This window comes from Cherax quadricarinatus, chromosome 7 (assembly GCF_038502225.1).
Source record: "Cherax quadricarinatus isolate ZL_2023a chromosome 7, ASM3850222v1, whole genome shotgun sequence".
Taxonomy (NCBI): domain Eukaryota; kingdom Metazoa; phylum Arthropoda; class Malacostraca; order Decapoda; family Parastacidae; genus Cherax; species Cherax quadricarinatus.
The window spans coordinates 1,382,603-1,406,602 of NC_091298.1; the positions used below are offsets into that span (position 1 = coordinate 1,382,603).

The 24,000-nt window shown below is 38.4% G+C and overlaps 1 protein-coding gene across 50 annotated transcripts in view; it reads right to left on the bottom strand.

Moving 5' to 3' along the window:
- trol (terribly reduced optic lobes) overlaps nt 1-24,000 on the bottom strand; it is a 960,590-nt gene that overhangs the window by 514,494 nt on the left and 422,096 nt on the right. For 42 of the 50 annotated variants that reach the window (XM_070082142.1, XM_070082177.1, XM_070082160.1 and 39 more), the window contains 3 exons: nt 22,267-22,380; nt 11,466-11,588; nt 7,645-7,767 (listed from right to left, as the gene is read on the bottom strand). In XM_070082142.1, the coding sequence (XP_069938243.1) occupies nt 7,645-7,767; nt 11,466-11,588; nt 22,267-22,380 (360 nt within the window). The remainder of the gene's footprint in view (nt 1-7,644; nt 7,768-11,465; nt 11,589-22,266; nt 22,381-24,000) is intronic. The other 8 variants (XM_070082165.1, XM_070082153.1, XM_070082140.1 and 5 more) reach the window with 4 other exon arrangements.

Below are 24,000 nucleotides of genomic sequence, written 5' to 3' on the forward strand. Positions count from 1 at the left end.
TGTCTATGGCAGCAACAAGAAATATGAAATAAGAGAGTAGTGGTAGGTACCGACACTTTCACATGTGGCCAAGGCATGGGCTTTAAACATTGCAGTGAGGAGGCTGGAGGCAATATAGTCATATTTTAAGTTGTGTGTGGTGTATATGCAGAGTGTAAAGATAGTACAAAATAGTACAGTTTACAAAAATATAATTTGCAAGGCTGGGGAAGGGCTGATGAAATGGTTTGGATATTTAGAGAGGACAGAGAAGAATAAGATGACTTCTTAAGAAGGTACACAAATCTGAAGTGGACAGAAGAAAGGATTGGAAGGAGGAGGTAAAGGCAGTTTTCAGGGCTAAGGGCTTAAACATCCAACAGTTCTCTGCATTATATTGGAGTGGAGACAAGTGGTTTTTACAACTTAATGCACTGTTGTTGTGTGATCAGGGTAACATTTACAAAGGATTCAGCGGAAACTGGATAGCTAAACTTGAATCCTGAAGGTGAGAACTGCAGTGCATGCATTCATAAAGAGGGGGTAGAGATGTTGCAATCAGAGGGTCATCTAAACCATAATGTCAGCACGCTCCTGATTAGACAGTGCTTGAATGAATGATCGTGAATGTGTTTCCTTCTTTAGGTCATCCTCTCTTGGCAGAAGATAGCTGTTCTTAAAATAATAAATGTGAGTGTGAGAGTGAAAGCAAGAGTGAGTGAGTGAGTGAGTGAGTGAGTGAGTGAGTGTGTGTGTGTGTGTGTGTGTGTGTGTGTGTGTGTGTGTGTGTGTGTGTGTGTGTGTGTGTGTGTGTGAGAGAGAGAGAGAGAGAGAGAGAGAGAGAGAGAGAGAGAGAGAGAGAGAGAGAGAGAGAGAGAGATAGAGAGAGAGAGAGATAGAGAGAGAGATAGAGAGAGAGAGAGAGAGATAGAGAGAGAGATAGAGAGAGAGAGAGAGAGAGAGAGAGAGAGAGAGAGAGAGAGAGAGAGAGAGAGAGAGAGAGAGTGTGAGAGAGAGAGAGAGAGTGTGAGAGAGTGTGAGAGAGTGTGAGAGTGTGAGAGAGTGTGAGAGAGTGTGAGAGAGTGTGAGAGAGTGTGAGAGAATGTGAGAGAGTGTGTGAGTGTGAGAGAGTTTGAGAGTTTGAGAGTTTGAGAGTTTGAGAGTTTGAGAGAGTGTGAGAGAGTGTGAGAGAGTGAGAGAGAGGGTGAGAGAGGGTGAGAGAGGGTGAGAGAGTGTGAGAGAGTGTGAGAGAGTGAGAGAGTGAGAGACAGTGTGAGGGTGTGAGTGTGAGAGTGTGAGTGTGAGAGTGTGAGAGAGTGTATGTGAGAGTGAGAGTGAGTGTGTGTGAGTGTGAGTGTACTCACCTAATTCACCTAATTGTGGTTGCAGGGGTCGAGACTCAGCTCCTGGCCCCGCCTCTTCGCTGATCGCTACTAGGTCCTCTCTCTCTCTGCTTCCTGAGCTTTGTCATACCTCTTCTTAAAACTATGTATGGTTCCTGCCTCCACTACTTCACTTGCTAGGCTATTCCACTTCCTGACAACTCTATGACTGAAGAAATACTTCCTAACGTCCCTGTGACTCGTCTGAGTCTTCAGCTTCCAACTGCGACCCCTTGTTTCTGTGTCCCCTCTCTGGAACATCCTGTCTCTATCCACCTTATTTATTCCACGCACTATTTTGTATGTCATTAACATGTCTCCCCTGACCCTCCTGTCCTCCAGTGTCATCAGGCCGATTTCCCTCAACCTTTCATCGTAGGATATGTTAGCATAGTTGCTGATCCCCCGTATATGTTGTGTAGCACAGCTGAGTATCCTAGTTAGTACCATCCATATGTATTATACAGACGATCCCTTGCTAGACTTAGCGGCTAACGTGACGTTACACAGTGCTGTTTCTGGGCTGGAGTCACCCTGTCCCTCTCTCAGTTCACGGATAGACCTACAGCCTGCAACAGGCTGTAGGCCACCTAGCCTATACTTCGTCTGCGGTCTTCTTTGCCCTTCCCCGATCTTCATGACTTTGCATTTGACGGGGTTAAATTCGAGAAACCAGTTGCTGGACCAGGTGTCCAGCCTGTCCAGGTCTCTTTGAAGTCCTGCCTGATCCTCATCTGATTCAATTTTCCTCATTAACTTCACATCATCTGCAAACAGGGACACTTCTGAGTCTAACCCTTCCATCATGTCATTCACACATACCAAAAATAGCACTGGTCCTAGGACCAACCCCTGTGGAACCCCGCTCATCACAGGTGCCTAGGTTTACCTGGAGCCGGGGGTACGCCCCCGCGGCCCGGTCTGAGACCAGGCCTCCTGGTGTGTGTGTGTGTGTGTGTACTCACCTAGTTGTACTCACCTAGTTGAGGTTGCGGGGGTCGAGTCCGAGCTCCTGGCCCCGCCTCTTCACTGATCGCTACTAGGTCACTCTCCCTGAGCCGTGAGCTTTATCATACCTCTGCTTAAAGCTATGTATGGATCCTGCCTCCACTACATCGCTTCCCAAACTATTCCACTTACTGACTACTCTGTGGCTGAAGAAATACTTCCTAACATCCCTGTGATTCATCTGTGTCTTCAGCTTCCAACTATGTCCCCTTGTTACTGTGTCCAATCTCTGGAACATCCTGTCTTTGTCCACCTTGTCAATTCCTCTCAGTATTTTATATGTCGTTATCATGTCCCCCCTATCTCTCCTGTCCTGTGTGTGTGTGTGTGTGTGTGTGTGTGTACTCACCTAATTGTACTCACCTAATTGTGGTTGCAGGGGTCGAGACTCAGCTCCTGGCCCCGCCTTTTCACTGATCGCTACTGGATCCTCTCTCTCTCTGCTTCCTGAGCTTTGTCATACCTCTTCTTAAAACTATGTATGGTTCCTGCCTACTTCACTTGCTAGGCTATTCCACTTGCTGACAACTCTATGACTGAAGAAATACTTCCTAACTTCCCTGTGACTCGTCTGAGTCTTCAGCTTCCAGTTGTGACCCCTTGTCCCTGTGTCCCCTCTCTGAAACATCCTATCTCTGTCCACCTTGTCTATTCCCTGCAGTATCTTGTATGTCGTTATCATGTCTCCCCTGACCCTTCTGTCCTCCAGTGTCGTCAGTCCGATTTCCCTTAACCTTTCCTCGTACGACATTCCCTTGAGCTCTGGGACTAGCCTTGTTGCAAACCTTTGTACTTTCTATAACTTCTTGACGTGCTTGACCAGGTGTGGGTTCCAGACTGGTGCTGCATACTCCAGTATGGGCCTAACATACACAGTGTACAGTGTCTTGAACGATTCCTTATTAAGGTATCGGAACGCTATACTCAGGTTTGCCAGGCGCCCGTATGCTGCAGCGGTTATTTGGTTGATGTGTGCCTCTGGTGATGTGCTCGGTGTTATGGTCACCCCAAGGTCTATCGCCCTGAGTGAGGTCTGTAGTCTTTGTCCACCTAGCCTATACTCTGTCTGCGGTCTTCTTTGCCCCCTCACCAATCTTCATGACTTTGCATTTGGCTCGATTGAATTCGAGAAGCCAGTTGCTGGACCACATGTCCAGCCTGTCCAGGTCTCTTTGCAGTCCTGCCTCATCCTCGTCCGATTTAATTCTTCTCATCAACTTCACGTCATCTGTGAACAGGGACACTTCAGAGTCCATTCCTTCCATCATGTCGTTCACATATATCAAAAATAGCACTGGTCCTAGAACTGACCCCTGTGGGACCCCGCTCGTAACAGGCGCCCACTGTGATACCTCTTCACGTACCATGACTCGTTGCTGCCTCCCTGTCAGGTATTCCCTTATCCATTGCAGTGCCCTCCCTTTTACGTGCGCCTGATCCTCCAGCTTCTGCACTAATCTCTTGTGGGGAACTGTGTCAAAGGCCTTCCTGCAGTCTAGGAAAATGCAATCTACCCACCCCTCTCTCTCGTGTCTTACTTCTGTTACCTTGTCATAAAACTCCAGGAGGTTTGTGATACAAGATTTTCCTTCCATGAACCCATGCTGGTTTTCATTTATAATCTTGTTCCTTTCCAGGTGTTCGACCACTCTCCTCCTGTACTCACTTAGTTGAGGTTGCGGGGGTCGAGTCCGAGCTCCTGGCCCCGCCTCTTCACTGATCGCTACTAGGTCACTCTCCCTGAGCCGTGAGCTTTATCATACCTCTGCTTAAAGCTATGTATGGATCCTGCCTCCACTACATCGCTTCCCAAACTATTCCACTCACTGACTACTCTGTGGCTGAAGAAATACTTCCCAACATCCCTGTGATTCATCTGTGTCTTCAACTTCCAACTGTGTCCCCTTGTTACTGTGTCCAATCTCTGGAACATCCTGTCTTTGTCCACCTTGTCAATTCCTCTCAGTATTTTGTATGTCATTATCATGTCCCCCCTATCTCTCCTGTCCTCCAGTGTCGTCAGGTTGATTTCCCTTAACCTCTCATCGTAGGACATACCTCTTAGCTCTGGGACTAGTCTTGTTGCAAACCTTTGCACTTTCTCTAGTTTCTTTATGTGCTTGGCTAGGTGTGGGTTCCAAACTGGTGCCGCATACTCCAATATGGGCCTAACGTACACGGTGTACAGGGTCCTGAATGATTCCTTATTAAGATGTCGGAATGCTGTTCTGAGGTTTGCTAGGCGCCCATATGCTGCAGCAGTTATTTGGTTGATGTGTGCTTCAGGAGATGTGCCTGGTGTTATACTCACCCCAAGATCTTTTTCCTTGAGTGAGGTTTGTAGTCTCTAGCCCCCTAGACTGTACTCCGTCTGCGGTCTTCTTTGCCCTTCCCCAATCTTCATGACTTTGCACTTGGTGGGATTGAACTCCAGGAGCCAATTGCTGGACCAGGTCTGCAGCCTGTCCAGATCCCTTTGTAGTTCTGCCTGGTCTTCGATCGAGTGAATTCTTCTCATCAACTTCACGTCATCTGCAAACAGGGACACCTCAGAGTCTATTCCTTCCGTCATGTCGTTCACAAATACCAGAAACAGCACTGATCCTAGGACTGACCCCTGTGGGACCCCGCTGGTCACAGGTGCCCACTCTGACACCTCGCCACGTACCATGACTCGCTGCTGTCTTCCTGACAAGTATTCCCTGATCCATTGTAGTGCCTTCCCTGTTATCCCTGCTTGGTCCTCCAGTGTGTGTGTGTGTGTGTGTGTGTGTGTGTGTGTGTGTGTGTGTGTGTGTGTGTGTGTGTGTGTGTGTGTGTGTGTGTGTGTGTGTGTGTGTGTGTGTGTGCATGTGTGTGCATGCGTGTGTGTGCGCATGTGTGTGCACGCGTGTGTGCACGCGTGTGTGTGCGCGCATGTGTGTGTGTGTGCTCATGTGTACGCGTGTGTATGTGCGTGTGCATGTGTGTACGCGCACGTGCGTGCTTGTTTTAATAAACTGGCCCTCTCACACCGAGGCAGGGTGATCCAAAAAAGAAAAGGTTTCACCATCGTTCTGACCATCACTGTCTTGCTAGAGATACGACAGTTCAAATGACCCCCCAAACAGCAAATATTCCCAACACAGGAATAAGTTGAATGATACCTCGAGGCCTTTTATGTTACAAACTACAATTTTTCAAGAGCTGGCAACAGTGCAAAGGTATTAGGAGTGGCCCAATACAGTAATAATCAAATTCTACACTGAACATCTCCCATCAAAATAGGGTGACAAAAAAAAAACATATGCTCTTCAAAAACTACTATTTAGTGAACTGTAATTATCCCAGCCTCACATTCATCTAATACAACAATGATAAGAAAGCTCTATTTATAATCTAAATGGCTGAGACCAAGACAGAACTGGCATAGTAAAACAATTTTTTTTTTTGTGAGAGTAGCAGCCACAGTAGAATGTGTCTGATAATAAATATTCACAACAGTAGTCAATGTACAGAGGCAAATAAACTACAAAAGCATACAGCACACTATATGTACTGAAGCTACTGTATATGTATAACAAAATAATACACTACTATTGACATGTTACTCAAGTACAGTATACTGTACTGTACAAATTCAAAGTAATAACTAATTCCAGAATGCAAATAATCAGTTTCAAAAACTGCCGCAAGGATGTCACATAAGATCCTAGGTATAAAGTCTTAAACCTAAAGCCATTCAACTGAGGAATTACTGCACTGTTCCCTAAACATTATAACACCTTGTTAGTGATAAGAGCGAGGAGACCATAACTTTGCTTATCTAATATTTTCCTTGTGAAGTGTAGTCTCATGGAGCACAAATAATATTCATGAAACATACTAGTCAGCAAGAGAATAAAAAACACGCACTCGGTACATTATGAGACTCTTCATAATAGTACAGTAAACTAAACCAAAAAAGTCTTCTCCCATCCCAGAAATGACAGACAACAAATGTAAGACAAAGATTTGCACATAATAGGGCATGCCATGTAACTGCTGATTTATACATTTGTATCTTAATTTATACATTTGTATCTTAATTTATACATTTGTATCTTAATTTTATCACGCTCCCCACATTTTTTAACTAGATCAACATTTCAAATGAACTTTTTTTTTTTTTAACATGCTGCCCGTCTCCCACTGAGGCAGGGTGACCCAAAAAAAAACACTAACACCATCATTTACACTATCACTGTCTTGTCAGAGGCACACAGATACAACAGTCTAAACAGCAAATATCCCAAACCCCTCATTTAGAGTGCAGACACTGTACTTCCCACCTCCAGGACTCAAGTCTGGCTAACGAGTTTCCCTGAATCCCTTCAAAAAATAATTCCTTGCTCATACTCCAACAGCTCGTCAAATCTTAAAAACCATTTGTTTCGCCACTCCTATCTAACATGCTCACACATGCATGTCTAAGCCCCTGGCACTAATATTCTTTAGTATGTTGAGCCTCCTTCCTAACATAACACCTTGAGAGGTAATGTGCTAGAGCTAAACCAAAGTGCCAGTCCTTGAACTATGCCCTGAACACTACCAGTCCCTTTAAAATGTACACAAATATAATATGAAGAGTGTCATCCAAACGAAACATTGTGGTTTGTTAATTCTTTGTAGCAAAAATTTCTTATTGAACAAAAAAAAACTAAAATTTGTTATAAATAGTGATCTAAATTTAGAAGATATGATAACATTGACTGAATGCAGCAAAGTTATGAAACTTTACAGACAAGAAATTTAGCACAGAATTTACAGTCTTCTTCTAGGGAAACCATGACTAGACAGAGTACTGTACATCCATAATTATTGTTATTAGTTTTATTATTATTACAGAATCTGTTCATATTTTATTAACCATGATAAAATTGATATTCAATAGAACTGCAGTAGATTTTTAAAAAATGTTTATTTATGATTAAATAACTAAGTAATTCTATATTAAAAGTTATTCCCTGTCAACTACAAAAACAACCTATTTAATTATTTTTTCATCTCAATTAATTACATAATCAACTGGCTTTTCTCTGTATTTTAGATATGAATAATAAATACTTATAATTTGAAAAATTTGAAGTTCTTATTTAACAGAGTTGTCCTTTACTAATCACAGATAAATGCCTGTAATAAACATGGGTGTAATAATGACTGTAATATACGAGTGAGTGTAAGGGAAAGAAGTGTGTCAATTAGGGTGAAATGTTTCTAGCATGGGGCTTCCTGGGAGGGAGAGGGGAGGGCTTACGTGGACAATCTTTCTCATCACTGGTGTCTTGGCAATCAGTGGTTCCATCGCAACGCTGATCTGCTCGGATGCAGTAGCCATTGCTGCAGAGGAAACTCTCGGGAGGACTGCACATGTGCGGGGCTGTCAATGGCAAGCTAAGGGTCATACTCTGACCAAAACTTGGACAGAGAAGGAAAGAAGCCAGATAATGCGGGATTTGTTAAATAAAATAAAATAAAAATTTACAAATAGTCACCATTGCATAAATTAGCTAAAATGAAGCAGGTTCTAATTTAACTGGATCAGGTTTTTTAATTATGCAGAAAAGTTGAACTAATTGGTAACAATTCATCAATGGAAGGAAAAGGTATTGTAATACTTAAAAATCATATTTGCTGTACCTTTTTTTATGAGTACAAGGAACTGGTTACCAACTACTCAAAAAAGCATATCCAGAAATCCTTGGATGATTTGAAAAGAGATAAGGTAATATGTTTTGTGTAAAACAGAATATGACCATGAATTACAGTAAACCCTCCATGTAATGGACTAATAGGGAAAAGTGGGTGGCTGGTAATAGCAAGCAATTGTAGTGGATAAAAAGATGATTGTTTTGCTGTGGTTGTAACAATAGTGAACAAGTCTATAAACAATTAAGTTGGTCCATTGTTTCCAAATTGACTGACTCAGAGGATTTTGTTTCATATTTCTGAAGTCTGTTATATAGAGGTTCATTATGTGGAGGGTTTACTGCACAATGAATGTCAGAAATGCCAAGTTCAAAATCATGACAAAATATGTTATTCATTCATTCATTACATTTTATTCTATGGATATATAATGCCAAAGGCTAGGGAATATATAGGAGACTCATTAAAAAAAATTTTTTTTCTTCTGAGGTCCAAGCTAAGAAAGAAAGCACCAATTTAGGTAATAATACAATACTGAATGTGACTGTCAGTATTACTAATGCACTGCTGAGTGCACAGATCTGTGCATGTGTGGCTGTGTAAGAAAGTTTAGTCATATGTGTCTTTCTACAACTGCATAAAGCTAACATGGTAACGATTTGATTGAATGACAACTAAGAGTGTGCAACTGACAAAATTCCTAGTCTTATTTCTGTATTTTGCTGAATTTTTTGTAAAAGGTGAATTTAAAAATGATTTAACTGGATGCTTAATAACAACTGAAATGCTCTGAATTACTGGTGCTTTGACAACTTGAGAAATTATATGATGAGAAACAGTACTTTTGATTTTTAAAATAATACTGCACCCATTATAAGATACAACAATATTAAAATTATGATGTACGAATTAAGAAATCCTTACAAATAAATAGAAAAACAATGTGTAAGGCTCCACCAAGAAAACAAAAGCAGTGGAAATACTGATGTTACATTATTTTAGTAAGCAACATAATATAGGAGCGATCTCAGAATACATGAAAGGCAGCAAAACCCTTTACATATATACATAGCAAATAAGTATGAGGGAGATTACCTATTTGTAGCTAAAAGGACAGAGATATGCTATAGGGTTTCCTGTCTTCAGTGTTTTTCATTAAAAAAAATCATGTTTTCAGTAGAAGTAGAAATTACTACCTTCTCTTAGATTTCATTCAAGTGTTCTACTACTGTGTGGAGAAAAGCTTTCTGAGATTCTTTTGGTATAACATTTTTCTCAGTATATAATTGTAGTCTGTTGCTCATAAAGAGAGTTAAGAAATCTTCTGTAATTTTAATCCTTTTATAACCTTATTTGTAGTTATTACAGTGGCTTTTTTTTTATCTTTATGAACCATTGAGGGCATTTTTAGTGCTTTTAGCCTTTCTTTGTAGCTCATCTTTAAATCTTTAGTATCTAAAACACAAATTTCTAAGAGCGGACATGACAGTGCCTCTATATAATTAAATTTTAGCCTACTGTACATTGCAAACAACTTTTTCAGCGTTTTCCATATCAACATATTTGACCTTTTAAAGCTTGTGAATGTGACAAATAAAGTTATCACAACTTAATTAATGTGAGCTTCATGGTAACTCAAGACCTCTTTTTGACACTGTAAATATTTTATCACATTAACAAGCTGTTATCACATTCTCCCATTTCCATTATGTGGCAATAACCTACAAAACTGCAGAGTACATTAAAAATTATCTTTTACTAGTCACTCAACTTGTACTTTTGTATGACTGGTGATCTGTGTGCTTGTGTAAGGACTGTAATTCATGCACTTGTGTATGGCTAATGTGTGTGCTTGTGTAAGGTTTGCAACTTGTACACTTGTGAATGAATTGTGACTCATACACATGTGTAAGGATTGACTCACATACTTGTGTAACGATGGTGACTCATGCACTTGCGCACTTGATATGGCTGGTGATGTGTGCTTGTGTAAGGATTGTGACTCATGTACTTTTGTATGGCTGGTGACTTGTGCTCCTCTTAACTACAGATATTTATAAAAATTTAAAAACCATAACCTAATTGTATTTATACAAAACTCAAAAAAACAAATAATATTTTGGGGGACTGAAAGAACATCCCTTGTCTTGTTGCCCAGGTCGACTTATGGTTTGTAATTTATGATACATTACCTCTTTTCCAAGGAATTTCTCTTCGTCATCCACATATTCATAAAGTATTTATTCTTTCCTTCATATAATAATATATTATTGAGGTACGTACTGCCCAAAATAAAACTTTTTCCTTTTGTTACATTTCTCATTTTTATATTATTAAAAAATTTCTTATGTTGTTTTCAAAATAGAATTTTATAGGGAATATTATTAAAAGATAACATAAAAGAAATGTAATCTACTAATCTTTTTTTTTTCTTAAATAGTTAAAATAACAATTTTTCTTTTCTGGAGCTTTATTAATTTTAATGGCTTTTTCCAGAATTTTTATATTAATGTTTTCTATTTGCTCTCCAGTTCACAGTTTTAATGAGTATACTAAGTCATGAAACGAGCACTGCTAAGTTGTTGTACACATTCCTTCAAAACTCAAGTAGATATCTTGCTTGGTCCTACTGTTTTACTTATGTTTATATCCAGTAGTAATTCTATCCTTACTGTTTTGTCAATATTCAATGATAATTCCTTTATTTTTTACTTATCTCAATGGGTTCTGTGTCTCTGTTGTGGAAGGTTCATGTCCACATCATTTTTGGTCTTTTTCTTTACAAAGTATACCTAGGAGCTACTTGCAGTATTTAATATCTCATACAGTTGCTACTTTTTATTCAGCAATTTTGCTGCCACCTTTTATTCTTTGTATATTGATTATAACATTTAATTTTCTTTTAACAAACTTGAATAGATTTGTGAACATTTATGTTACAATATTAATTTAATTTTATAATGAGAAGGCAAATATAAATAATTAATATACCGTAGTAAATGTACAAGAATGGTAAGGAAAAAATAAAATATCACCAAGCCAGACTATGATACATGCTTAAGCAAATGATGGTGAATTATTAAAATGATGCACTCTGTGACAGCATATACATGCACAATATTTTTCCGGCTGAATAAATATTCTGTAGCTCTTACTTCCCACACATAAGGCACACAGACACAGAATAGACAGTTCAAGTTACATGACACAGTAAATGTCTTGACAATCATAATAACAAAAACAATAACATAAAAAATAGTTGATAGATCTTAGTAACAAACAGTATCTAAACGATAAAACATGGACGAACTCCCCCAAATTATTACTCATGCAGCAGATTCCTGGCATCAGGTTAGAGAACAAATGCTACAGTGAAAGACTCTCAAATGATCCTCAAAAGCTTCAGTTCTCCTCTACATGGAAACTTACGACATTCCAATTCGTCTGAATAATCAGGACAATCAATCAGATTATTGCACCTTGCAGAAATGGTGATACAGCTGCCATCACGACAGGTGAACTCACTAGAAGCACACGTAGGTCGCTGAGTCACTAAGAAAGCCAAGTATATCAAACTCAAACACTTAATATAATAAGCAGTATTATTCACACAAAACTTGCAATGCACACTTTATTTACAAAAAACAAATGTGATAAAATTTGAATATGCTTCCCTACAAAAATGTAAAAAATACACTAAATATATTCAGCACATGTCTTAATAAGTCAAAGTGAACAAGTGTCCATGAAAAGAAGAATGGATGGGGGACTGAAAACATGTTCTATGGGGATAGCAGGCCCAGAGCTGTAATCACAGCCATGAGGATAGTAAGAGAGGGTTGATTTTACAACCAGTACCTCTGTGACATGCTTATTTCAGAGGCCCTCAACTGTGACCCTACTGTTTTATTCCACAACCCCAACTTTCAGGGCACATCTATCCTCATACCCCATAAAGTCACATAGTCTGTAAACCCATGATAAGTCATAATGAATGACTGTCTGCAAACAAGCAGATGTGTGGATGGGGACTCAAACTGTGTTCTATGGAAGTACCAGGCCCAGGGCTATAACCAATCAGCTACGAGGGTTGCAAAAGGATAATTTTAAGTAAAGAAAAGAATAATTCGTATTATCAACAGCAGCAAATGAGACTACTGTCTCATCCCACACCCTTACAACTTTCATGGCACACCTATTCTGATACACCTCAAAACCATATTCTATAAAACCCAGAAAAGTTGTAATGAATGGCCATCACTGAATAAATAAAAGAGTACATGGATACTCGAACCTTGATCCATGCTAGTAGCAGAACCAAGGCTATAAAAATTCAGCCATGATACTTTTAATACGATTTTACAACCAGCAGTTCTGTGACATGGTTTTATCAGTAGCTAGTAGGCCTACTGCAGTTCTCCTCTGCTCCTTAGAAAAAGTATTAAGAGTGTTTGATATCCATCACCATGTAATTTACTTTCATTACTCCATCACCATGTAATTTACTTTCATTACTCCATCACCATGTAACTTACTCTCATTATTTTATGACTAGTCCTGCTCAACATTGGCCAGATTTTCTGCAGCTGTTTTTTTTTTCTTACTTAGTTGTGACTTGACAATGGTCCAGGATAGGTCAAAATGTCATCATATGATTCTTCTCATAAGTGTAAGTTATTTGTGAATAGCAGTGGATAGGTTCAAAGATTTAATTCTAGATTTCTTGATATACAAAGATATATAAGCTAAGCTTGTAAGACAAACACGAAAGTTAACAATTAAAAAAGGTCAAATGTTACTTTATTAGGGTTTATTAGCCTTTCTATATTAATTTTTTTTTTTTTTTGGTAGCTCTTACCATAAGAACCTTTTTATTAAATGTTTGGCGAAAAAATATTTATGAAATGATGAATGGACAACATATTTTTGGCACAGCTACTTCACACACAGAAGCTTTTGATATGCTCCACTAAATTGTTATTACAGATTTTACAATGGTATAGTATATTACAAAACCTTGCAGTCAATTCAAAAATAAAATAAACTTAGAAAGAAGCTTTAATCAATGATACTGCTTTTAAAAAGCAGAAAGATTCTGGGGAAATTGAGTGAAAGATTCATTAAGTGTAACTAGGTGTTTCACATCATTTTGCATCAGGAATATATAACAAAATATATAGGTAATATTGTTGGAGTTTACAGGGCCACAGGTAATACTGTTAATTTACCATAAAAAAGGAGAAGAAATCTTTTTTTTTTTTTTTTACAATTCTCAGAGATACGTACTTATATTTTTTTTTCAACAAGTTGGCCGTCTCCCACCAAGGCAGAGTGATCAATAACGAAAGAAAATCTCCAAAAAGAAAATACTTTCATCATCATTCAACACTTTTACCTCACTCATACATAATCACTGTTTTTGCAGAGGCACCCAGATACAACAGTTTAGAAGCATATATAAACATATACAACATATCCATCCAAACTGCAAATATCCCAAACCCTTCTTTTCAAGTGCAGGCAATATAAAAATAACCAGTTTCCCTGAATCCCTTCATTAAATATTACCCTGCTCACACTCCAACAGATCGTCAGGTCCCAAAAAACTTTTGTTTCCATTCACTCCTATCTAACACACTCATACACGCTTGCTGGAAGTCCAAGCCCCTTGCCCACAAAACCTCCTTTACCCCCTCCCTCCAACCTTTTCGAGGACAACCCCTACCCGGCCTTCCTTCCCCTACAGATTTATACAATTTCCATGTCATTCTACTTTGATCCATTCTCTCTAAATGACCAAACCACCTCAACAACCCCTCTTCAGCCCTAATACTTTTATTAACTCCACACCATTTCCTAATTTCCACACTCCGAATTCTCTGCACAATATTTACACCACACATTGCCCTCAGACAGGACATCTCCACTGCCTCCAACTGCCTCCTCGTTGCAGCATTTACAACCCAAGCTTCACACCCATATAAGAATGTTGGTACCACTATACTTTCATACATTCCCTTCTTTGCCTCCATAGATAATGTTTTTTGACTCCACATATACCTCAATGCACCACTCACCTTTTTTCCTTCATCAATTCTATGGTTTACCTCATCCTTCATAAACCCATCCGCTGACAAGTCAACTCCCAAATATCTGAAAACATTCACTTCTTCCATATTCCCTCTCTCCAATGTGATATCCAATTTTTCTTTATCTAAATCATTTGATACCCTCATCACCTTACTCTTATCTATGTTCGCTTTCAACTTTCTACCTTTACACACCCTCCCAAACTCGTCCACTAACCTTCGCAACTTTTCTTTAGAATCTCCCATAAGCACAGTATCATCAGCAAAAAAGTAACTGTGTCAACTCTAATTTTGTATTTGATTCCCTATAATTTAATCCCACCCCTCTCCCCAACACCCTAGTATTTACTTCTTTTACAACCCCATCTATAAACAACCATGGTGACATTACACATCACTGTCTAAGACCTACTTTTACCAGGAAGTAGTCTCCCTCTCTTCTACACACCCTAAGCCTCACTATCCTCATAAAAACTCTTTACAGCATTTGGTAATTTACTACCTATTCCATATACAGTGGTATATCAGGATACGAACAGCTCAAAACTCAAACAGTTATCTAAGTGTATTTATGTAGGTGCTTTTGTAAGTGCATTTTTCAGGGTCTGAAATGGATTAATGTAATTTACATTATTCCTTATGGGAACAAATTCGTTTGATATCAGCACTCGAGCAACCTTCTGCAACGAAATAAGTTCGTATCCCAAGGTACCAATGTACTTGCAACATCTGCCACATTGCTCCCCTATCCACTCTATCATATGCCTTTTCTTAATCCATTAACCCTTTGAGGGTCGACAGGCCCTCTCCGAAACTCGTTCTCAGGGTCGGCCAAATTTAAAAAAAAAAAAAATTATTTTCTCTTATGAAAAGATAGAGAATCTTTTCCCGATCATAACGACACCAAAAGTTTGAAATTTGATAGAAAACTTACGGAATTATGCTCTTGCAAAGTTAGCGGTCTCGGCGATGTTTACGGATCGGCGATTTTGCCCACTTTGAGCCCCATTTTCGGCCAATTTCACTGTACTAGTCGACAAAAAACATGAATATTTCGCTAGAACTCCATTTTTTCTATCGAATGGGTGCAAGAAACCACCCATTTATAAATTCAACTATCCAGTACAGTGGTCAGAATTTAGCAATTTTGCCAATTTCACACAAATTTCAAAAGATGGCAATTTCGGAATAGGGTCCAGAATAAACAAGAAAGACATTCCTGGCACTAAAATGACATTTCCTCTAGTCATTAGTCACGTCTCAAGGCCCCTCTTATATTCTTTTGCTTTCCACTTTGAATTTTTATTCTCACAAAAAATATAAGATTTACTGTTATGCAGACTACTGCATTAGTGTAAAAAATGGTATAAATATTATTGGTGCACTTGTGAAAGAATATTAGACTCACCAGTTGACGTGTATTGCACGCTTGGCACGATTTGTTTACTTTTGAAGTTTGGTAAAAATCGAACATTTCTGCTACTTTGAGCTCAATTTCAAGGCACCTTTCATTGTAAAACCAGTCAAAATCATCTCAATTTCAGTAATATGTCTTCCATTCTATAAAATGAGACCAAGAAAACTAGAATACAACAATAAATACTATACGAAAATACACTGCAAAGTCGCTGATTTATTAAAAAAAAATGGAAAAAGTTTTTTTTTTCTCATTATGCACCGTGTGCTGCAGGATTTTTTTTAGACTGTGCACACTGACCACATAGACCCATTCTTTCATATGAAGGCCTACCAGCTTTCTCCCACTAGATTTGAGGTCGCTAGAATTTATGAGTACTAGTACGTCAAAAACCCCTACGCGTAAGACGTACTAGTACGACGAAAACCCTCAAAGGGTTAATGCAATGAAAACTTCCCTACGTTTATCTAAATACTGTTCACATATATGCTTCAATGTAAACACTTGATCTACACATACCCTACCCACTCTGAAGCCTCCTTGCTCATCCGCCATCCTACGCTCTGTCTTAACTCTAATCCTTTCAATAATAACCCTACTGTACACTTTTCCTGGTATACTCAGTAAAATTATTATTTTTTTTATTATCACACTGGCCGATTCCCACCAAGGCAGGGTGGCCCGAAAAAGAAAAACTTTCACCATCATTCACTCCATCACTGTCTTGCCAGAAGGGTGCTTTACACTACATTTTTTAAACTGCAACATTAACACCCCTCCTTCAGAGTGCAGGCACTGTACTTCCCATTTCCAGGACTCAAGTCCGGCCTGCCGGTTTCCCTGAACCCCTTCATAAATGTTACTTTGCTCACACTCCAACAGCACGTCAAGTATTAAAAACCATGCGTCTCCATTCACTCCTATCAAACACGCTCACGCATGCCTGCTGGAAGTCCAAGCCCCTTGCACACAAAACCTCCTTTAGCCCCTCCCTCCAACCTTTCCTAGGCCGACCCCTACCCCGCCTTCCTTCCACTACAGACTGATACACTCTTGAAGTCATTCTGTTTCGCTCCATTCTCTCTACATGTCCGAACCACCTCAACAACCCTTCCTCAGCCCTCTGGACAACAGTTTTGGTAATCCCGCACCTCCTCCTAACTTCCAAACTACGAATTCTCTGCATTATATTCACACCACACATTGCCCTCAGACATGACATCTCCACTGCCTCCAGCCTTCTCCTCGCTGCAACATTCATCACCCATGCTTCACACCCATATAAGAATGTTGGTAAAACTATACTCTCATACATTCCTCTCTTTGCCTCCAAGGATAAAGTTCTTTGTCTCCACAGACTCCTAAGTGCACCACTCACCCTTTTCCCCTCATCAATTCTATGATTCACCTCATCCTTCATAGACCCATCCGCTGACACATCCACTCCCAAATATCTGAATACATTCACCTCCTCCATACTCTCTCCCTCCAATCTGATATCCAATCTTTCATCACCTAATATTTTTTTTATCCTCATAACCTTACTCTTTCCTGTATTCACTTTTAATTTTCTTCTTTTGCACACCCTACCAAATTCATCCACCAATCTCTGCAACTTCTCTTCAGAATCTCCCAAGAGCACAGTGTCATCAGCAAAGAGCAACTGTGACAACTCCCACTTTATGTGTGATTCTTTATCTTTTAACTCCACGCCTCTTGTCAAGACCCTCGCATTTACTTCTCTTACAACCTCATCTATAAATATATTAAACAACCACGGTGACATCACACATCCTTGTCTAAGGCCTACTTTTACTGGGAAATAATTTCCCTCTTTCCTATGTACTCTAACTTGAGCCTCACTATCCTCGTAAAAACTCTTCACTGCTTTCAGTAACCTACCTCCTACACCATACACCTGCAACATCTGCCACATTGCCCCCCTATCCACCCTGTCATACGCCTTTTCCAAATCCATAAATGCCACAAAGACCTCTTTAGCCTTATCTAAATATTCCCCTATAATTTTTACAATCTCTTTTGTCCCCCTTCCCTTTATATAAAGGAACTATACATGTTCTCGGCAAATCCCTAGGTACCTTCCCCTATTTCACATATCTATTAAACAAAAATACCAACCACTCCAACACTATATCCCGCCCCCCTACTTTTAGCATTTCAGTCATGATCCCATCAGGTCTAGCTACTTTACCCACTTTCATTCTATGTAATGCCTCACGCATCTCCCTCACACTCACATCCTGCTCTTCTTCACTCCTTAAAGATGTTATACTTCCCTAGCCAGTGCATGAAATTACCGCTTCCCTTTCTTCATCGACATTTAAAAGTTCCTCAAAATATTCTCGCCATCTACCCAATAACCTTCAGCTCCCCATCTACTAACTCCCCTCCTCTGTTTTTTATTGACAAATCCATTCGTTCTCTAGGCTTTCTTAACTTGTTTATCTCACTACAAAATTTTTTCTTTTCATCAAAATTTCTTGTCAGTGCCTCTCCCACTCTATCATCTACTCTCCTTTTGCATTCTCTCACCTCTCTCTTCACCTTTCTTTTACTCTCCATATACACTGCTCTTATAACACTTCTGCTTTGTAAAAACCTCTCTCAAGCTACCTTTTTCTATTTTATCACAACCTTTACTTCATTATTCCACTAATCACTCCTCTTTCGTCCTGTACCCACCCTCCTATAGCCACAAACTCTGCCCCACATTCTAATACTGCATTTTTAAAACTATTCCAACCCTCTTCAACCCTCCGCTACTCATACTTGCACTAGCCCAACTTTCTGCCGATAGTTGCTTATGCCTCACCCTAACTTCCTCCTCCCTTAGTTTATACACTTTCACCTCTCTCTTACTTGTTGCTGCCATTTTCCTTTCATCCTGTCTACCTCTTATTCTAACTGTAGCTACAACTAAATAATGATCCGATATATCAGTTGCCTCTCTATAAACGTGTGCATCCTGAAGTCTACCCATCAACCTTTTATCCACCAATACATAATCTAACAAACTACTTTCATTACATGCCATATCATACCTTGTATATTTATTTATCCTCTTTTTCATAAAATATGTATTACTTATTACCAAACCTCTTTCCACATATAGCTCAATTCAAGGCTCTCCATTTTCATTTACCCCTGGCACCCCAAATTTACCTACTACTCCCTCCACAACATTTTTACCCACTTCAGCACTGAAATCCCCAACCACAAGTATTCTCACACTTGGTTCAAAACTCCCCATGCACTCACTGAATATTTCCCAAAATTTCTCTCTCTCTCTCTCTCTCTCTCTCTCTCTCTATACTTCTCTCTTCTCCAGGTGCATAAATGCTTACTATAACCCACTTTTCACATCCAACCCTTATTTTACTCCACATAATCCTTGAATTAATACATTCATAATCCTTCTTTTCCTACCATAACTTATCCTTCAACGTTATTGCTGCTCCTTCTTTAGCTCTATTTGAAACCCCTGACCTAATCTTATTTATTTCTCCCCCACTGAAACTCTCCCACCCCCTTCAGCCTTGTTTCACTTAAAGCCAGGACATCCAGCTTCTTCTCATTCATAACATCCACAATCATCTCTTTCTTATCATTCACATAACATCTATGCACATTCAATCATCTCATTTTGACAGTTTTCTTCATTTTGTTTTTAGTAAGCTATACGGGAATAGGGGTTACTAGCCCATTGTTCCCAGTATTTTAGTTTCCTTTTACAACATGCATGGCTTACAGAGGACAGATTCTTATTCCACTTCCCCATGGATGTAAAAGAAAAAGCAATAAGAACAAGAACTATTAAGATAAAATCAAAGAAAACTCAGATGAATGTGCATACATAAACGTGTTCATGTATGTGCAGTGTGACCTAAGTGTAAGCAGAAGTAGCAAGACACACCTGAAATCTGGCATGTTCATGAGACAGACAAAAGACATCAGCAATCCTACCATCATGTAAAACAATTACAGGCTTTCGTTTTACACTCACTTGGCAGGACAGTAGTACCTCCCTGGGTGGTTTCTGTCTACCAACCTAGTACCATTTATGTTAGATTAAACTTGCACTCATGATTTTTAACTAGAGAAATGGTTAGTCAAAACACTTTTAAATGAATTGTCAACTCTCCCCAGATGAAACAATGCTTAACACACACTATCATAATTAATTTCACTGTCACTTGTACTGTCAAATTTACTGAATTATTTTATGAGTAAGTACCAGAGAATGGGTGGAGACTTGCAACTTAGTGACCCTTAATAACTATAAACAACACCCACCACCCTCTTAACCCTTAAACGGTCCAAACGTATACATACATTCACTCGCTCACTCGCGCAGCGCCTCGAATATTTTGAAAAAAATATTCCTTATAGAAAAAAAGAGCATATTTTTTTAAGTGTTTTAGAATAAAAAAAAATTAGGGTCAGTACTTACAGAGATATGACGCCGAGAAGTTGGCACTGGATGCTCACGTGATGGCAACATGGAGTCCTGCCTCTTGCAGAAGTGTTGCCGATATACCTTTTTTTCTATTTTTCATATTATTTTATATCATTTTTATGTTCTGATAATTACAATTTGTAGTAGTTCTTGTCATTTCATGACCATTCTTTGTTCTGACACTAGTATTAGGTACTGAAATTGTACTCAAATTGTCACAAACACATTGACAGGTGGACATTTACACCTGCCTTGGTCATTTACTATTGTCTTGGAATATACACAAAGTATTTATAGGTCCCAGCAATGTTTTGGATATGTGGAAGTATATAATAATAATAATGAGGAGGAGGAGGAGAATAATACGTAATAATAATAATAGGTAATAATAAGTCCCCTTGAAGCATGAGAAACAAAGTCCACCCTTGACAGTGACATGATAAGATGAGATAACATCTGATAAGAGCTGATGTTTGATGAGCATACATGAGGGTGCAGTGATAAGAAAAGATTAGAGGTGACATTTGATGAGCATCGCCCTCGCTTTGTTTTTGCTGGTACACAAACATGTCTGTCTGTCTGTCAAGTTACCTGTCTATCTGTCTATCCGTCTAGCTCTGTCTCAGAGAGAGCCACAAGACTGTGTCATCACGTTTACTCACATCTTCAAGCAGAGTATAGCACTTTGTCTGGATTTTTTGGGTTATCCTAGGTAATTTATACTACATATACTTGTATTTATGTGTACCTGTGAGACAGAGAGAGACAGAGACAGATTGAAAGAGACAGACAGATACAGATAGACAAAGGCAGAGACAGACAGATATAGACAGACAGAGACTGATAGAGACAGAGACAGATAGACAGAGACAGTTAGAGACAGAGATAGAGAGAGATCAACAGACCCTAAACTTGGGGTTAACATCACGTTCCTCTTAAAAGAGGTGTGTTAATATGACATTACATCAGTGAATCCTTGGTGTTTGCCGCACTGTTTGCTCTAGCAGGGGCTCAATTTAACTGGCGCTCCCACAAGGTACTAAGTGGTCCCAGATTTTTTTAATGCTGCGCACACCGAGTGTTAAGACCCATTCTATGCTGACCAGGAATCACAGGCCAATCATGCCAAATTTGAAGGCAAGAAAATTAAAACGTATATATACGTTTGGGGCACTACACGTAAGAACGTATATATACGTTTGGACCATTTAGGGGTTAATTAAGTCCCTGTTTGTTTACCACAAACTAAGAGTGTACCAACTAAACTGATGCACAAATATATATGAAGTAGGTGCTAAATACATTACATCCAGGATCCTTTCATTTTTTAACCTTTATTATGCAAAGGAAGATAAACATGGGGTTGACAGGAACTTCATCTGCCATGGACAGGTACAGCTCCTGTCAACCCAGAATATACAAGTCATTTATTTTCACAAAATAAAAGTTTAAAAACTGAATTAATGTATAGTGTGCACAGTATACTAAAGGTACTGTATTCACATTATATTTAGTTTCCTCTTATTATAATACTAATTATTCAAATGGAAGAAAGTAAAGGATATATAAATCTTCGAGTCCTTTTCAATTTGAATATAAACACTGTCTCCAGCATCCTATCATTTTAGCACTGATGAAGCAAAGGATATGAAAACATTCTATGTTTTAAATGGTATGCAGGAATTAACTAATTTAATCACATTTGTTGGCTTTCCCGAAACTCCTGTAGGAATAAAGAATTTATAAATAAATGGTGTATACTGTGGGTGGCTCTCACAACTTCAAACACAGACAGTTATCATGGCAGTGCCACAAGACTATCCATTCACTTTCTGTTTTCTTGCTGTACTTTCCACTTTAATATCTCTCACTAACACATTCAATATTTGTGTAAATACAGCTATGGTAAGTGAATGACTGTTAATGGCACATCAGTGTGTAGTTACAGTGAAATTAGCAGTTACTAACCTCGTAAGGGCTTCTATTTTTCCCTAAAACTGCACAGTCATAAATGAATTTCACGAAGTCATGATCGAAAAAACACCGCAATTTTGCAATGGTTATATATTGAAAATGTCAAAGATTACATCTTAATTGATGGTCTACTGCATTTTATGTTATTAGATGCATATTTAAAAAATTATATTTCCTCACACATTCATGTGTGATAAATCATAAATCAAAAGATTTTTCCTACCAATGCTGTAGTTTATATATGATATTTTAGTTCATCTCTGCAATACTTACAACACATTCGTTCATCAGAGCTATCAGTTAGACAATCTTGTTTGCCATCACAGCGCAGCCTACGGTCAATACACTGACCGTAGTCACACTGCCATTCCGTTAATGGATCACATGCTAAGATCAAAAGAGAAAGGGTGTTAGTATTAATGTTAGTAAGCTAATCAACAGAGAAAGGTTTTATGTGTCTTCATGCATTGAATTATCTTCTACAAGTCCTTTAGAGAGATTGCTAGTTAACTTCTTAATTAATAAGCAACTGGTTAAAATATGCAAGTTAAAACCCTTAAAAGTAAGTCAAAATTCTCCCATGTAATTAGAAAGTAGCAATGCACAACATCTCATAAGCAACACCAAAAACATTCTATGTCAGTAACTAAACTAAATGCATGGATACATATCATTACTGATTTTTATATTACTTTTTTTTTGTATAATTCTTTTCAGGGATAAAATATAATATAAATTCTACCCTGTGAGACGATATTTCAGCTAGAGAATGGGTTTGCAGCTTTATAATGTCCTAATAATATTCTTAAAAAAAGAACATTTTAAGCCTCTTTGCATAGCACCATAATTTAAGACCTTCGGTAACAATCCTTGAATCAGTTTTTTGAGTACACTATTTCTCAAACATCCTATCTATGAAATCATACAAAAGGTTGAGTAAAGGATAAAAGCCAGCTCTCTGCAAAGAAAAATATAAGCTGGTAGATTTTAAATTAACTCAATTATGTACAAATTTTCATTAAATATTTAACTGAAGCAATTGATATGTAAATGATAACTACATAATATAAAGCTATTAGTTTCTTTTTCTAATTAAAGATATTCTTACATTCAACACACATGTATATTACTTACCTTCACAAAACAATACAATTTATCACAATTTAGTCATTCATCAAATACAGTACAGTGTATCAAAGATGAGAGAACGCACACAAAAATAAACATGTAAATCCTAATGAATTAATAATTATAAATCTGCAGGAGCCCCATATTGCAAAAATACATAAAGCAAAATAAGAACAAAATAAGCTTATTACTAAAGATGTTATTAATTTATCAAGTACATAAACAGTACTGCATGTACAACCACAACTGTAAAAACAGGGAACAGTAACAAAGTGTACAATACATGTATAGTAAGGGCACATATAAGAAATGAAATAAAGCTGCATATATAGTATACTGAGTTGCCCTAATAAATTATAAGTAAAATATGATTAGGAGAACTAAGGGACATTTGGCAAAGAACAATACATCCAGTTACCAATGTTTGAAGTCAGTTGCAGGTCATGTGGTTTGTTCTTGCTTATTCCTGCACATATTATATAAGTTAATTAACAATCTGCCTCATCTATGATGGATTCTAAAACCCACTGAGTGATAAGGCAGAGCTACAATGACTAAGAGACAGACAATTACCTCAGAAATGAAATAGATGCTATACTGCATTTTGAGGCTGGCAAAAATGTGGCTTGCAAGACTGAAGTCCTGGTCTAGCTGCTTCAGGAGTGAACTATACAGTAATTTTATTTTCCTCTTAACAAAAAATCTCCATTTACCAAGCAGAGACAGAGGAGCTAAGAAACAAGGTTCATACAGACAATCTGTTATTCTGCCCAAGTCTTCTGATGAATAAATTTCATTAGATGCTTCAATAATTCTAAAATACTGTCAATGATTTTAAAAAAGGACACCTACCAGATCAACAGTATTTGTCAGCTGATG